Consider the following 17,421-nt stretch of genomic DNA (forward strand, 5'->3'; position numbering starts at 1 on the left):
TACCCCTGATCAAACTTTTACATTTTTAGTACCCAAACAATCAGCTCAAAAGGTAGAGCTTAATGCAGTTTTACAAGCTTTTGTGATGTTTAAAGATTCTGTATTTAATTTATTTTCTGATAGTCAGTATGTAGTTAATGCTGTAGTATCTCTTGAAGATGCTGGTAGGATTTCCCCTTCTTCTACTGTTTTCTCTTTGCTTTCCACTATACAAAGTCTAATCTGGGACAGAAAAGATCCATTCTTTATAGGACATATCAGGGCACATACAGGATTGCCTGGAGCCCTTAGTTTGGGCAATGATTTAGCAGATAAAACTACACATGACATACATATTTTTTCTACACTAGAAGAAGCTATAAATTTTCATAAAAAGTTCCATGTCAATGCTAATACTTTACAAAAGCGTTTTAAAATAACTAAGGAACAAGCTAGACAAATAATAAAACAATGTCAAAATTGTGTGACCTTTTTACCACAAGTTAATCTTGGAGTCAATCCTAGAGGATTGATACCTAACCATATTTGGCAGATGGACGTCACACACTTGCCAGAATTTGGAAAATTAAAATATTTGCATGTTACAGTTGATACTTCTTCTGGATTTTTGATGGGCTCCCTTCATGCCGGAGAAAAAACTAAAGATGTTATAGCTCATTGCTTACAAAATTTTGCCACTGTGGGTGTTCCAAAACAGTTAAAAACAGATAATGCCCCTGGTTATACTGCTACCTCTTTTAAACAATTTTGCTCAACATTTGGCATTACTCATATAACAGGAATCCCATACAATCCACAGGGACAAGGCATAGTTGAAAGAGCTCATCAAACTATTAAAATGTACTTATTAAAGCAAAAAGAAGGAATTGGGAAGGGGTATATATTCCCGAAAGATAAACTTAAAATAACCCTTTTTACTCTAAACTTTTTAAATTTGGATTCATCAGGACTTAGTGCTGCGGAAAGGCATATGTGTCCAAAAAATGTGCATAAGCCCAAGGTACTTTGGAAGGATATTCTAACAGGACAATGGAAAGGTCCTGACCCAGTAATTGTCTGGAGTCGGGGGTCTGTTTGTGTGTTTCCACAGGGAGAACAGCAGCCGATTTGGATTCCAGAGAGATTAACCAAGGTCCTGACCCAGTGATTGTCTGGAGTCGGGGGTCTGTTTATGTGTTTCCACAGGGAGAACAGCAGCCGATTTGGATTCCAGAAAGATTAACTAAAGCGATTTCTACAGACCAAAAAGAAGATGATTTGGCTCAAATCCATAACAACTGATATCCAAAACTCCAGTTTGGCTATTCTTACATCTGCAACAGAACCAGGATGCTTTTTTCAATATCTATTTTATTATTGCCCTTTGCCATATCATGAAGTTCTATTTTGTTTTTTGAGCTCATACAGACCTAGGTTAATGTTTTGCTGATCAGTTCTATTTTTCGACTATAGAGTTTTTAAACATTGCAATGGAGATTTCACCTGTAAAAAGTTATAAGGCCTTTACTATAATGCTATGTGTTGTATGTATTATATTATGTGTGCACACTTGTGTTTTGTGTTATATGTTTGAATGTACGTATGTCCATATATCATATATGATGAGCACTCATGATAAAATGGATCCAAATATTTTTTCTCACGTGATTTATATGGTTTAATTTAAATTGGGTAAACAACTGTTGAGGATTGTTTTAATATGTAAACAAAAAAGAAGGTTAACAGATCTGTTTGTTTACTTTCACCTTTCCTTTTCATTATATTTAATAATTCTCTTAAAGACAATGTAAATTGTTAAGAAAATTGTTTTCTTTTAGTGCCTTCTGTAATGTTACATAATTTTTTCTTTATCCATTATTGCCAGAATTCCTATCTTCATCCCAGTGCCGGTGAAGACAATGTAAATTGTTAAGAAAATTGTTTTCTTTTAGTGCCTTCTGGAATGTTACATAATTTTTTCTTTAGCCATTATTGCCAGAATTCCTATCTTCATCCCAGTGCTGGTGAAGTCAAAGATAAAACCAATCTACAGCTTCTACAATAGCCATCACTGAACTGCTTGCAGAACTTGCCTGGACACATTGTGAGCTCACCTGTATGCATTGTGAACTATCTGTTGGTGCAGCGACTTGTGGTAGTGTTGGGGTATTTTTGCTGATGATGTCATTGGTGGTACAATTTTTCCAAAAGGAGCCGTCAATTGGCTTGGTGTATCTTCCTCCCTTCTGCTTGTCATGATCGTCCAGCTAAAATTTGGGGGCCAACAGAGGTGAGGCAAAGAACCTCACCCCCCCGCTGGTACAAAGACCTCTCCACAGGTGTGGCTGTATACTGGACCGGTAGTCAGTGACGGGTAAGATCCAATTGCAATGGTACCAACCTAAGGACCATATGTACTATTGGACAACCTAAGGCAGGCACGGTCCCTAAGCCACATGCTTGTTGTTTAAACAGAGAGGGGGAGATGTTGAGAGCCACAGCCGAAGGGGCCCCAGCAAACTTCCAGCTGCCAGCAAACTTCCAGCTGCCGGCTCATGATTGGCTCACAGCGGCCCCAGCAACATCTAGCTGATTGGCTCCTCTGCGGTGATGCTCATTGGGCTGTTTCCCTGCCCTTTCAGACCACGGAGCTGCTCATTGGGGGACTTTTTTGGCTCCGCCCACGTGACCCAGCCAATCGGCCTCAAGAGCAGGAGGATTGTGGGAGGTGGAGAGAAGCTTGTGTGGGAGAGAGAGGCTTGTGGAAAGCCGGTGGTGGCAGTTGAGGCTCTGAGGGTTTTTCCTGAGAGGCTGTTTTGTTTGGCGTGTGTGGTTCTAAAAATAAAGTTAGTTTCTTTTGACAAGTGGCTCCTGATTGTGCCCAGCAAGAATGCGGCAGTGGTGCTGGTGATTGAACCCAGGGTCTCGCACGTGCGAGGCGAGCGCTCTACCACTGAGCCACAATCCCAGCCCCCTTCTTCAATTTTTGATTGACTAATTAATAGTACCACACTCTTGGTACTCAAACCTAGTACACTAATGAGAAGGCATGGCACCTTCCGCATTCTTCTCATTAGTTGCTGGGGAAAAATAAGCCCCTAGTTCTATGATGGAGAAGAGAGACAGTGAGAAGGGAGAAACACTAAAATTGAAAAAGAAGTTTCTATTTGATGTGGTGGCATGTGACTATAGTCCCAGATGCTCAGTAGGTAGAAGTGGAAAGATTGCATGAACCCAGGAATTTGGGGCCAGTCTGAGTAACACAGTGAGAAAAAGAAAAAAAATAAATTTACTTAGTTTTTCATTCCTTTAAGTTCACTATTAAAAGGGTTTTCAATCCTAAGAAGAAAGCTTATTAGAGGATTAAAAAAAAAAAAGTCTAAAGTAAAACTCTGCAGGTGAAATTGAGGAATATATTCCAAAAGAAAGAATAGCAATATTGTAAGTTCAAGGTCAGAAAGCAGAAGGAATTGTGTAAGCAGCCCAGGAGAATCAAATAATGATGAATTATTGAACACAAAAATGAAAAATTGTAGTTATAATAAGTTTTAAGCTATCTCTGGGAAGGTCAATGGAATATTCTGTGTAGGGAAATTGCCAAGACATAAACCCAATAAAATATGCCTAGATTCTGATGAAGAGAATTCTGTTCATGAACCAGGCAATATACAATCCTTCAAATCTATTCATCATCAGATTTTCCTACAAAGACAAATGATAGGAATGTAGTGGGATGAATAATCTGAGCAATGGTTATTGTAATAGCATCACCTAAAATCCTGGCTGCCCAAATGCAAAAGTCAGGAAGTGTTCCCTTACCATTCATCACTTGCAAAGACTACCACTGCATTCCAGAAACAAAGGAGACACTGGGGATACAGTCTAAGTCCTGGCCTTAATAATAAACTGCTGACTGGCTACTGAGTTTTGTTTGTGCCTTAAGCATATCTGAATCATTAGCAAAACAACTCATGGGCCTATTCTACCATTGGTGAAAAGGCGAAAGAAATTCCAGGCATTGTCTACATCCATCTTACTAATCAAAATTTAAGGGCTGGCCTAACTCAGTTATACAAATATTGGTTGATACCAGCTCTGTGCAAGGCTCTGAGCTACCTGTCTGAGGCAAAGAGATGACTAAAACATGGATCCTAACCCAAGGAATCATATTATTTTGTAAGGGAACTTTAAGGTATTTAATATAAAATGGTGAGCACTAAGATAAGGATATATATAGATGCTATAGGAATACTAAGAAGAGGTTTGAGCTTGGGAAAAGGTGAGGAAAGAGTACCAGAGATGGTTTCCAGGAGTGTAATATAAACATCTGAGTTAAGAATCTCAAACATGAGTAAGTTAAATAAAGCTGAGGGAATTTGAAGTAAAACCTTATAGGTAGAAGGAAGAGCATTTGTCTAAATTTGGAGACAGAAAACAGAATATTGTTCAATCAATTCCTATCCTTTGGATCTCTACTCTTAACCCTCTCTTTCCATAATGTACCAAATATAATCCTGCACGCATGTCCTCTATCTTCATTTCAGTTCACCTCAGTCGTCTCCCTGCCAATCATGGCTCACCCTTATGCTTACTCCTCTGCCAACTCCAATATTGAGCCCTGCAGCTTTTCTTTTTTACTTTTCTTTTTCTTTCTTCTTTCTTTGGGTGCTGGGGATTAAACAAAGGGCCTTTGTTATGGTTTGGATGTGAGGTGTCCCCCCAAAGCTCCTGTGAAGGAATATTCAGAGGTAAAATGATTGGATTATGAGAGCTGTCTCCTAATCAAGTCTATCATAGTTTGAAAGGTCTGACTGTAGGCAGGAGAGGCGTGGCTGGTGAGGTGGATCACTGGGGGATATATTCTGGAAGGATGCATCTTCCCTGTGGTCCCTCTTTCCTACTTTTCTGATTTGCCATGAGCTGAGCAGCTTTCCTTTCTGGGCCCTTCACTATGATGCGCTCCTTTACCTTGGGCCCAGAGCAATGGAGCTCATCATGTATGTATTGAACCTCTGAAAGTATGAGTCCAATAAACTTTTCCTCCTCTAAATTGTTCTTACAGGGTATTTTGGTCATAGTGACACAGAAGCTAACTAAAACAGCCTCACACGTGCTAAGCACATGTTCTACCACCATAGCCAGATTTTCTATGTTATAAAACTATTTCATCCCTTTAATTGGACATATCTTTCTTAAAAGGCCCTCAGTTCTCTAAAGTCTTCTCCAATGGAAACTTCCACTTTCCAGGATAAGAAACATTGACTTACTTTTTTCTGATGCTATCTACACACCAGCACTCCTCTTCTGTTAAATATATCATTCCTCTTCTGAAGCCTACACCCATCCACATATACTATAAATATACCATATACTTCCTCCATCCCCAACAGAGCAACCTTAAGATGCTTACCATCCTTCTAGCAACAAGGTTCTTTTTAGCACTAAGTTGCCTACAATTATCTATTACATCTAAAACATCTAACAATATCAGAAATAGTAGTAAATCAGTATGTCTAATTTTCAGATTTATGCTGGTCAAGGTAGCATTTTAAAAAAATTAAATCACTTAACAATGCTTTGAAGAATTGCATTTCACATAAAAATATGAATTTCTGACTTCTCTTGAAAAATCAAAAGATCTAGCAATGCTAGGCCTCCATTCCCACGTGGCAAAAATTAGTTACAGCTGACTAATTGCTTTTGTCAGGATATGTATTCCAGCTGCAAATTCCTAACACGTCCCAAAGGGAGGCAGAATAATAACTGCTAGGGTTATAGTTCCATCTGGGGCCCTGTTTTGAAATTTTTTTATTTTAGTAAAATCAACATTTTCATAAATGTAGTTTCACAAGTGTTTGTTTGTTTTTTTTTGTTTTTTTGTTTTTTTTTGTGGGGGGCGACAAGTACCAGATATTGAACTCAGAGACACTCAACCACTGAGCAACATCCCCAGCCCTATTTTGTATTTTATTTAGAGAAAGGGTTACAATGAGTTGCTTAGCAACTCGCCATTGCTGAGTGTCATCTTCCTGCCTCAGCCTCTGGAGCTGAGCAGCTGGGGATTACAGGAGTGAGCCACCATGCCCAGCCACATTCACAAGTTTTTAACACAAGAATAGATACACATAACCAGTTCCTTAATCAAGATACTTAACACTTTCATCAACCCAAATAATTCCTTTGTGCTATCTTTTTTTTATAGCCACACCTTCTCCTCACCTCTAACCACTAGCAACCAGAGATGATAGTTTTGTCTTTTCAAGAATGCCATACCAATGGAACCATGCAGTGTATACTTGTTTAGGTGGGCTTCTTTCACTCAACGTGTTTCTGGGATTCTTCCATATGGTGTGGATACCCACAGTTAACGTGGCTTGTCACATTAACTTATTTTTCAAAAACTGAAACAGACTCGTGTTTTTGAGATAACCCTCTTTTGGTCACGGGATTATTCTCAATTTCCTATTTTCTTGGGGATTTTTAGGTCTAGGTTCATGAGGGGAAATTGTTTTGAAGTTTTATTGTACTGTCCTTCTCTAGTTTTGGAATTATAGTGGTGCAGGCCTCAGAATAAGTTGTTTTCTATTTTTTGGAAGAGACTTACGTATAAGTGGTTCTATGTCCTCTTTAAAGGTTTGGAAGAATTTGCTTGTAAAGTGATCAGGGCACAGACATTTCTTTTTGGAAGGTTTTAATCTACAAATTCAATTTTTAAAAATAGTTACAGATCTATTCAGGTTATGTATTTCATCTTGAGTGAGTTTTGGTAGTGGATGGTTTTCAAAGAAATAAGCTTGTTTCACTTAAGCTGTCAAATATGTATGAACACAGTTGTTTGTAGTATTTCTTTAATGTCTATGGATTCTGTCTTTCTTATAGTAGAATGAAAAAGAACATGGAATATTTTGTGTCTATGTAAAAGAGAATAAGAGACATGAAATTCAAAAGAAGTAGGAGAAGGCATATTTCTTTGTGGAAGAGAATATTCCCAAATGGTTTAATACACAACACAAAATGTGACTGTGTCAAAAGATACATTATGAAACAAATTCTAGGAAGAACTATGATTAGAATGTGGTAAAGATACATGATGAAAACTAAATAAATAGAAGAGTACTGAAATTTAAGGCTTTTTAAAATGCAAATATAGGGGCTGGGGATGTGGCTCAAGTGGTAGTGCGCTCGCCTGGCATGCATGCAGCCCAGGGTTCAATCCTCAGCACCACATACAAAGAAAGATGTCGTGTCTGCCGAAAACTGAAAAATAAATATTAAAAATTCTCTCTCTCTCTCTCTTTAAAAACAAATGCAAATATAATATGTACTCCTGTGAAATGCAGTTATATAGTAAGAAAATAAAGTCTCTTTATAAAATAATGCCTACTGCAAGGCATGGCTGTGCACACCTGTAATTTCAACAGCTCAGGAGGCTGAGAAAGAAGGATCACAATTTGAGGCCAGCCTCAGCAGTGTAGTGAGTGCCTAAGTAACTTGGCAAGACCCTGTCTTAAAATACAAAATAAAAAGGGGTGGGATGTAGTTCAGAGGTAAAGTGCCTCTGGGTTCAATTTCCAGTACAAAAAAACAAAAAAAAAAAAGAAAAGAAAGCCCACTGAATGCAGCAGAATTTTTTAGTGGTAAGGCTGCAAACTTAAAAGGCAAGTTGAGTGACAATCTTAAATAATTTGCATCGTGTCTCTTTATAGTTGATGCAAACACAGATAAAAGTAACTGTCTGATAGCTCTACTTATTTAAAATATCAATGTGAATCTCAATGTGATTGAAAAACTTTTGGATGTGATGCTTTTTGGACAAAAAGCATGAAGAAAATAATTCTCTTAGGCTGGGGATGTGGCTCAAGCAGTAGCGCGCTTGCCTGGCATGTGCGGGGCTCTGGGTTCAATCCTCAACATCACATAAAAATAAAGATATTGTGTCCACCTAAAACTAAAAAAATAAATATTAAAAAAAGGGAAAATAATTCTCTTTACTGAGAAAAGTCTTGAACAGTTTATTGAAGACACGACAATGGGCAATGCTCCTGAAATGGTATTTGTCAACAGTAGACTTGTTTCAAAATCTAAATCTCTGGCAACACTTTGCAAAGACACAGAACTCTAAACTATTCATTAACTTCTTTGTCTAAAAAGCTAAAAGTCAAACAACATATGTATATAGTTAAAATATGAATTAAATAAATTTCTGGGTCAATGTTTTACTTGATAAACTGGATCAGAACTTATAGTATGCTGTTATTATGACATTGATATTAGGGGGCTTTGAGCTAGGTGTGATGCTAAACAAATATTTTGAGCTTGGACTTGAGCCAAAGGAATTCTCAGCCTCAGATCACCAGCAGAGACTGATACAATCTGATTACTTATCTGCAAGGGCACTCACGTGGAACCACATAATACATGATTCATTTTATTCCTTTTTCAAGGATTTTATCTTTGGAAAATTTATCTGGAAAGGAATGATGTTTTCTATTTTGCTCTATTTTTCCATGCTCAAAGAGGATATTCAGAAATGAAAATAATGACATACAATGCATTCCTAAAGTTATAGAGCTAGGAGTTAATATTCCAAAAAGATTTTTTTATTTTAAATTTTATAAAAATTAAAAATGTTCAATTTATATTTATCATTTATACTGAAAACTAACTTATGCTGGCTAATACAATACAGAGCAACACTTAGGATTAAATGTGATGGTTGAAATTTTAAGTTTTACAAATATCTTAGAAGTAATACTCTATTAAACCAGAAAAAGGCAAAATTGATAAGTTTGATTTCATTAAAGAAAAACTGTTTTTCAAAAGACATCATCAAGAAATAAAAAGATAAACCACAAGCTAGGACTATAAATAAATAAATAAATAAATAAGATATAAACAAATTAATAACTCTATAAAAACAAATAACACATAAGTCCACTTACATATATCACAAATATAAAAATGCTCTCAAAACTCAATGAGCTTAGCATGGTGGCAGACACCTGTAATCCAGCTACTTGGGAGGCTGAGGCAGAGGATTGTAAGTTCAAGGCCATCCTGGACAACTTGGCAAGGCTCTAACGCAGAATAAAAAATAAAGGGCTGGGGATAGCTCAGTGGTGAACACTCCTGGGTTCAGTCACCAGTACAGAAATTAAAAAAAAAAAAAAAACAACAAACAGAAAACAAAAAACTTATTTTAAAAATGTGTGGGCTTTGAGTGTACCTCAGCAGTAGCACTTGCCTCATGAGGGCGAGGCTGTGAGTTCAATCCCTAGCACTGAAAATAAAAATTAAAAATAAAAATGGGCAAAAGAATTGAACAACATTTTACAAAGGTAAATTAGAGGTTGGTACATTTTCTTAGGATGGGGCCAGAGTTAATATTTTAGGTTTTGTGTGCTCTGTCATAATTATTCAATTCTTTTGTCACATGAAAAAACATCATAAACCATATAAAAATGTAGGGTGTGGCTGTTTTCTAGTAAATTATTTGCAAATATAGGTGGTGTTTTAGTGAACTTTTGCATTATTGTGAACAAGATACATGATAAGAATAACTTAGAGGAGAGAAAGTTTATTTGGGCCTCATGGTTTCAGAGGTCTCAGTCCATAGATGGCCAACTCCATTGCTCTGGGCCCAAGGTGAGGCAGTATGTCACAGGGGAAGGGCCCAGCAGAGGAAAGCTGCTCAGCTCATGGCAAGATCAGGAAAGAGAGAGAGAAAGAAAGAGAAAGATATATCCTTCCAAGGGCATGTCCCAATGGCCTACACTTCCTCATGCCATGCCCTACCTCCCTAGTTACCACCCAGTCCATTCAAAGTAGGATGGACTGATTAGGTTACAAATTCCCAGTCTTATCATTTTACCTCTGAATATTCCTGCATTAACAGAAGCTTTTGGAGGATACCTCGTATCTAAACTGTAACAGGTGGTGAGCCAGATTTGGCTTGAGAGTTATAGTATTTGAACCCCTGAAGAAAATATAAGAATGGCCAAAAAGGTGATGAAAAAATACTCAGCAAATCATCAGGAAGTGCAAACTCTGCAGCAAGATATAAGTATATACTCACTAGCTAGAATGATAAAAAGACTGACCATATTAAGTTCTGGTGAGGATGTGGAACAACTAGAATGCATGTTCTACTGATAGGAATATAAAATTGTACAAAAACTTAAAAACCACTTAGCATATGGATCAGTAATTCCATACTTGGGTATTTTCCCAAGAGAAATAATAACTATGTCCACATACAAAGTTGCTTTATTTGAAATAGGCAAAAAGAGGGGAAAAAAACCTCAACAACTGAAAAAAGATTTATAAATTGTGGAATATCCATACAATAGGAACAACTAAGCAAAAAGGAACTTTTATACACAAAGTGATATGGATGAATCTGTGTAACTGGCTTCTTCTACTTATTGTATTAGTATTTCCTAACCTAAGTGAGAAGCTAATGGGTATTTACTATATGGCTAATATTTTACCTTACACATATAATCTTTTGCATATCTATCTGTTTAATGAAAACAATTTTAAAATGATAAATGAAATAAAATATATAGTGCTTAATATATGGCAGGTGTGGGCATACAATAAATACTGATTTTTAAAAGGTTAGCATCAATGTCCTTAATTTTGCCCTGCTCAATCTCAAAATGTTTCTTTTTATATCCCCTCCTAGTATAATTCCTCCTTCCCAAATTTAACCCTATCATTTGTCTTCGTGTTAAGAACTCATTCCCATCAAATTCTCTTCAGAACCTAACTTATCAATTATTTCATTTTACTTTTACTCTCTTCAATTGCTCTTTCCTTTGGCCTACCAAAGTCTCCTGTACTCTAAAAAAGGGATGGCAAACTCATTCTGTAAGAAGTCAGATAGCAAATATTTTAGATTTTATTTGCGTATAAAGATCCTTTAAACATAGAAACCATTTTTTTAAGTCAAAAAGCCGGATTTGATCCATGGGGTAGTTTGCCAACCCCTTGTTCTAAAACATGATCAAGCACAATTCTCAATTCTATTTCCTGCTACCAAAACTACCTCTGTAACCTAGGGAAAATTTAAATAAACCCTGTAGCTTCACTTGCTTTTAGTTGATTTTAGAAAGCACTAATTTTGGAGGACATGCAGCTGAATAATATTAGTCTCCCACTAGCTTTGCTATATATGACACCTCTGACTGAATCTAACATGTTAAAATTGTTCTTATGCAAAAGATGCCTTTCCCTATCTTTTCTGGCAGAAGTTGTTTTTCACAATCTTCCCTGTTCTTCAGAAAAAGATGACTTTTGTATCCTAATACTTATCTGCAAGGTTAGCTATTCCTGAAAAAAGGAACTAAAAAAACATGAGTCAAAAGACTTTCTAATCAGTAATTTTTTTTGGATTTGCAGAGCCCAGCACATCTGGTTGTCTACAGATAACAGTGGCACATTTCAGAAAATTTGTAACTACCATGGAGTCTTCCTATCTGGTATGCTTACACCCAAATTCCTATGTAAGCCTTGCACTTGCATCTCCTGAGCAAGATGGTCTTTTTTGGTGACAGCAACAAAGACCATCTTCTTTGTTTTGCTAGCTTTCCAAATAAACTTTTTTTCCTTGCCCCAACAACTTTTCCTTGAGTCACTGGTCTGTTCAAGTAGCCAATGTGAATTTGAGTTTGGTAACATTTCTCAAATTCAAGTAAATTTGCTGTGTTGCCATCACACACCTAACACCATATTAAGCGTTTCTATATTTTTTTCATCTCATACAATCCTTGCAGTGATACTAAAATGTTTTAGCACTATTTTACAAAATAGAACATTGAGGGGCTGGGGTTGTGGCTAAGTGGTAGAGTGCTATTCTTGCACATGTAAGGGACTGGGTTCAATCCTCAGCATTACATAAAAATAAATATAAAATAAAGATATTTTAAAAAGATTTTAAAAAAATAGGATATTGAAACTTGGCAAGTATAAACAATTAGGTAGTTAACACCAGAATTGTTTTTATAACCAGTTTCTTTATGTCTAATTCTAGAACACTTTTGATTATATCACACTACTCCCATATTTCTTCACTGTGATTTATCTGGGAAACAGAAATCTTCAACTGGTGCTTCTACTTTTTCACTGAAATGCCTACTATTTTTGTACTCAGTCTTTCAGAATCTGATTTCTGTCTCCAATGCTCTATTAAAAACCATTCAACAAATCCAGTAATATATAAATTTAAAAACTACAGGGCTGGGGCTGTAGTTCAGTGGTAGAGTGCTTGCCTTGCTCATGTGAGGCACTGGGTTTGATCCTCAGCACCACATAAAAATATAAATAAATAAAGATTGTGTGAATCTTGGGTGAATGATGAAATGTTCTAGAATTAGAACATTCTAAAAGAAAAATTTAAAAAAATTTATAAGCCACAAGTCTTATTATATCAATGACATTTAAGTATGATTTTAAAAATAGTGTAGCCACTTTGAAAAGTTTGGCAGGTCCTCAAAAAATTAAACCAGGTTACCATCCCACCCAACAATTCTACTACTAGGTATATAACCAAGAGAACTTAAAACATGTTCACAAAAGAACTTGTACATGAATGTTCACAGCATCATTATTCATACTAATCAAAAAAAGGAAAATTCAAGTGCCCATATCAACTGAAGAATGGATAAACAAAATAAGGTATATTCATACATCAAATATTATTATCCATAAAAAGGAATATAGTGATGATACATGCAGAAAACATGAACCTTAAAAACATTATGCCAAATGGAAGAAGCCAGTTGAAAAAGGTCACACATTGTTCTGTATATATGAAATGTCCAAAACAGGCTAATATATAGAGACAGAAAGTAGATTAATAGTTGCCTGAGATTGGGGAAGGAGAAAATGGGAGTGGTTGGTAGTGGGTACAGTGTTGCTTTTTGGAATGATGAAATGTTCTAGAATTAGTAGTGATGGTTGTATAATCTTGTGAATATACTAAAAAGTCCCCAAATTATACACTTTAAAAAGGTAAATTTTATGGTGTGAATTATATCTTAATTTTAAAAAAGAAAAAAAAAAAAACCTACCTAGAATCCTATATTCCTACCTTTTCATTTTTCCTTATTTTTTTCTCTAGTCATCAATTATATGTACATATATAATTGATCACTTTAATTTTCCTGTCATGGATACAAAATCATTTTCCATTTTTCCATACAACCATAACTATGTAATTTTACCTCTTATAGATATAAAATATATCAAAAGACTACAATTTTAATATTTTGTTTTTCCAACATTAAAAATGTATTTACATAATTAAGCCTAAGGGGATATATATATATATACATATATTTATATATATATCTTCTTTTTATGTTTTTTTAAAATTTATTTTTTTCTACTTTTTCTATTGGTGCATTATAGTTGTACATAATGATGGGATTTGTTGTTACATATTCATACATGCATAAAATATAAAAATATAATTTGGCCCATATCACTCTCTAGCACTTACTCCCATCCCCTACCCCCTTCCCATCCTTGATCCTTTTCCTCTACTGGTCTCTCTTTGATTTTTAGGAGATCCATTCCCACCTTTCTTTTCCTTTTTCCTTTCTAGCTTCCACATATGAGAGAAAACACAACTCTTGACATTCTGAGTTTGACTTATTTCTCTTAACATGATTGTTTCTAGTTCCTTTTTATGGTATTTCTTTACAATCAGTTCCTAAAGTGGAATTATTGAGCTATATAATATGATAATTTTTATGGCCCTTGAAACATGGTTCCTACTATCTTGCAGGTCTGATACAATATATACCATCATCAGAAGAGCACAAGTAAACAAGACTGATAACCATAATATTATCAACATTAGGTGTTACTTTAAAATTTAATGTATAAAATATGACACATACAATAAAGAAAATGTTAAGTTCTTTCACTTAGTTGGATCTATTTCTGGATTCTCTAATCTATTCCACTGACATAATTCCCTGCTTGTGGTTTTATAATACATTCTTACATCAGATAATGTAGATGCTCTTTCCTTATTCTTTTGGACAATTTCTTATTTATCTGTTTAATTTTCTATATACATTTTAGAACACACTTTAAAGGTATAACTCCCCCTTGAATTTCTAAGGCATCTATCTGAATATTCAGAGTTCTCTAGAAAGCTCTCCCAAAGAGTCCCCTCAGAAAAGTGACCCTTTGATGTTCTTTCCCAGGATCTCTATGCATATCTGCAGCATAATATATATCACTTTGTTTTCTGGAAAACTAAATTAGAGGGCCATCACTTATATCTGAATCCTAAGTTAGTAGAACCTTACAGCATGTCAAAGAAAATGTAAGGTTATTCTATGAATAAATCAAAGACACCTCTTGGCACAAGTTTAACAAGAGATTATTGCTTGGTACTACATTAGAAGGGGGAAAAGCAAAGAAAGAAAACAATCTTGCCTTTCAGGGAAATCTGGACTTTGAAAGGAAGGAGAATAAAAGGCATCCTACTAATAAGCAACTTTGGAGATTTTAACAGAATGATTATGTAACTAATGTTTATATGAATTTAATAGAATGTAGAGAAGAATGAGTACAGTAGGAGTTATGAAGGACTCTTGGAAATTGAGACAGGCAGAGAAGCACTAAATGGATTTGGTATGTTATAGTCTCTGTTACAAACATGAGTAAAGCCATGAGGTGATACATGGGACGCATGTACCTATCAACTCCACAAGGCTCAATTATTTCTGCCCCCCAAAATTTTATTCTATGCAGTAAAGAATTAAAATGTTTTTACCTGAAGTTCTCCAAGTTTCTTAGACGTTGGTGAAACAATGGTAAAAAATCCATTGATTTGATGGGTTGGAGAAAGCTGAGCTAGTCCACTGATCTGAACTTTACCAATTGGAAGATGATCAAGTTTGGTGATTACTTCCAGCACCAGCACAGCCATATCTAATTAGAAACAATGATAACTTAGATATTTTTCAATTATTTTTAATTTTGGAAATAGACAAGGGATATACATTGAAAAACTCTTTTACTTAAAATTTTCAAATAAACCAGACACTTTCAATACCAATTTAGGGGTAGGGGGGTAGTGTAAGTGTAAGCCCAAGACCAAAAGAACAAGTATGTTTCAGAGAAAAATGATAAATACCTTACACTAAGCGGGGGAAAAAATACTGAATAAAATACTTAGTATACCAAGTATCTGGACAAGGAATATACCTTTAAAGAGTACTGTACTAACCATATTTGCCAAGAACTTAGGCTTTGTCTTTGAAATATAAAAGCAACAAATCTCAGTTGAATTCTTTCATTGAATTAGACAAAAGGCTGCTCTTACATAGCTGAAAGGTTTGGTTCCCGTCTCCCAGGAGTATCTAACTGCTTACTCCTGGGTTACATCTGGAGAACTGAGCTAATGAAATAAATCCCTTGAAACTAAGGAATGGAAATATATACTTTAACTGTTTTCTTCAATTATTCATTTAGACCTAATACCTTCATGGTCATCATTCATAGAAGGATAAATATTAAGTATGCAAAATGAATCTATGATCATTTCAAGAAAGCACAACTTCTGAAGATTTTTAAATTGTTTTTAGATATTGATGGATCTTTATTTTATTCATTTATTTATATGCAGTGCTGAGAATCGAACCCAGTGCCTCACACATGCTAGGCAAGTGCTCTACCACTGAGCCACAACTTCAGCCCCAACTTCTGAATATTTTATTACCAAAGTTGAGAAATAGTTCACTTTCACCACTGAAAGAAAAGCATGTGGAACTTATAATGAGAAGACCTGTGGTTGTGTCCTGGTTCTAATATTCACAAGCTATTTCTGTGTAAACCACAACTATCTATAAACAGGCATTATAACACCATATAGTTGCTATGTGAGAAATTAAGGTACACAGGGCCCTTCTACACCATAGTCGCTAAATGGTTATTATATGACTTCAGGCAAATTACTTAATAAACCACAGTCCCTTTCTTACCTATTCATGGGGGTTTTCTAAAAAAATCATATGAGCTAATAGATGCAAAAATGTTTTGTAGCCTATAAAATGATATGCACATGTGGAATAAAAGAAATAGATCAACATTTGTGGGCTCTTTACTAACAGCCAAGTTCTCCCATGTCTCATTAATCCTCTTTATGATTCTATAATATAGGTGTTTCTGTCTCTGAGGATAAAACAAGCTCAGAGAGGTCACATAAAATTCCTGAGTTTAATAAGCTTTAAAGTGCCAGAACTAGGCTAAAACTCAGTTCTACTGAATTATATACCTCTTCATTATTCATTATAATGCTTAATTCCCAATAGACTTCTAACCTTCATCCTTCATTTTTGCTGTTACTAGAATTCCCATTGTTCAGCATTATTACCACCCCTCCTGTCTTGCATTTTCCTACTAATTAAATCTTATGAAATTATAGAGAGGCAAAAATCAAGTGGTAAGGCCCACAGAAGTACCATAATTTTTCCAGTTTCTACTTTAACCTTTCCATATTCCAAATATTTTCATGGCTGCTATTTCCTACAAAGCAATAAAGGGCAAGGGAGGAAAAATGTAAGAAGAGAATGTGAGGCACATCTCCAAATCCTATAATCCTTCTAGTTTTTGAATCCACATGGCATAGCAGAAATATTAATGTTCTTAGAATCACCAGCCTCCCTGAAATTAGGGTTAGTGTTATGGTAACCTTGGGTTGATCACTTTTAACTCTTTGAACCTCAAATTCATGACTTAGAAAACGAGGCAAATACACAGTACAAACATACAGATCCTCATAGAATGCATTCTAGTACTTCCCAGAGACTTTATTACTTTAATTCTTCTACTATATTTTCACTTTCACACACACAAAAAAAGTTTTAAAAGATTAAAATTGCAGAACTGGGGTTGTGGCTCAGTGGTAGAGTGCTTGCCTAGCATGTATGAGGCACTGAGTTCGAACTACTCAGCACCACCTAAAAATAAAGAAAGAAAATAACGGTATTGTGTCCATATACAATTAAAAATTTTTTTTTAAAATGCAAAGATTTTTCTCAATAGTTAAAAAAAATCAATATTTAACAGGTATTTACAATTTCCTTAACTTCTTTTCAGAACAAGACAAAATAGACATAAAGAAATAAAATTTAAACACTTTGCCAATGTCACAGGGTCATTTGAAACACCAAGTAAGATGATGGAAGTGAAAGTATTTCATAAATTGCAAAATATTATACACATTCCCTTGTTTTCCTATGTTATTTTTATTTAAATGCATTTAAACTATTGACTACCTTAACTTCCAAACTGGACTAATTCATATTTTATGCTAATATGTAACATCATATTCATTAATTTTTGTTATTTTATTTTCAGTGAAATATGCATAAAAGTATATAAAAGAAAAACAATAAAACACCCACCCACCATACAGCT

The 17,421-nt window shown here is 35.2% G+C and overlaps 1 protein-coding gene across 3 annotated transcripts in view; it reads right to left on the reverse strand.

Moving 5' to 3' along the window:
- C2cd3 (C2 domain containing 3 centriole elongation regulator) overlaps positions 1 to 17,421 on the reverse strand; it is a 145,959-nt gene that overhangs the window by 122,490 nt on the left and 6,048 nt on the right. For all 3 annotated transcript variants that reach the window (XR_006851286.2, XM_046441952.2, XM_046441951.2), the window contains exon 3: positions 14,774 to 14,931. Coding sequence is in view for 2 of the 3 variants with exons in the window: in XM_046441952.2 (XP_046297908.1) it covers positions 14,774 to 14,931 (158 nt within the window). In the remaining variant the exon portion in view is untranslated. The remainder of the gene's footprint in view (positions 1 to 14,773; positions 14,932 to 17,421) is intronic.

Source organism: Marmota monax, unplaced genomic scaffold (assembly GCF_021218885.2).
Source record: "Marmota monax isolate L192 unplaced genomic scaffold, Marmota_monax_Labrador192_F-V1.1 WCK01_AAM20220418_F8-fsc00068, whole genome shotgun sequence".
Taxonomy (NCBI): Eukaryota; Metazoa; Chordata; class Mammalia; order Rodentia; family Sciuridae; genus Marmota; species Marmota monax.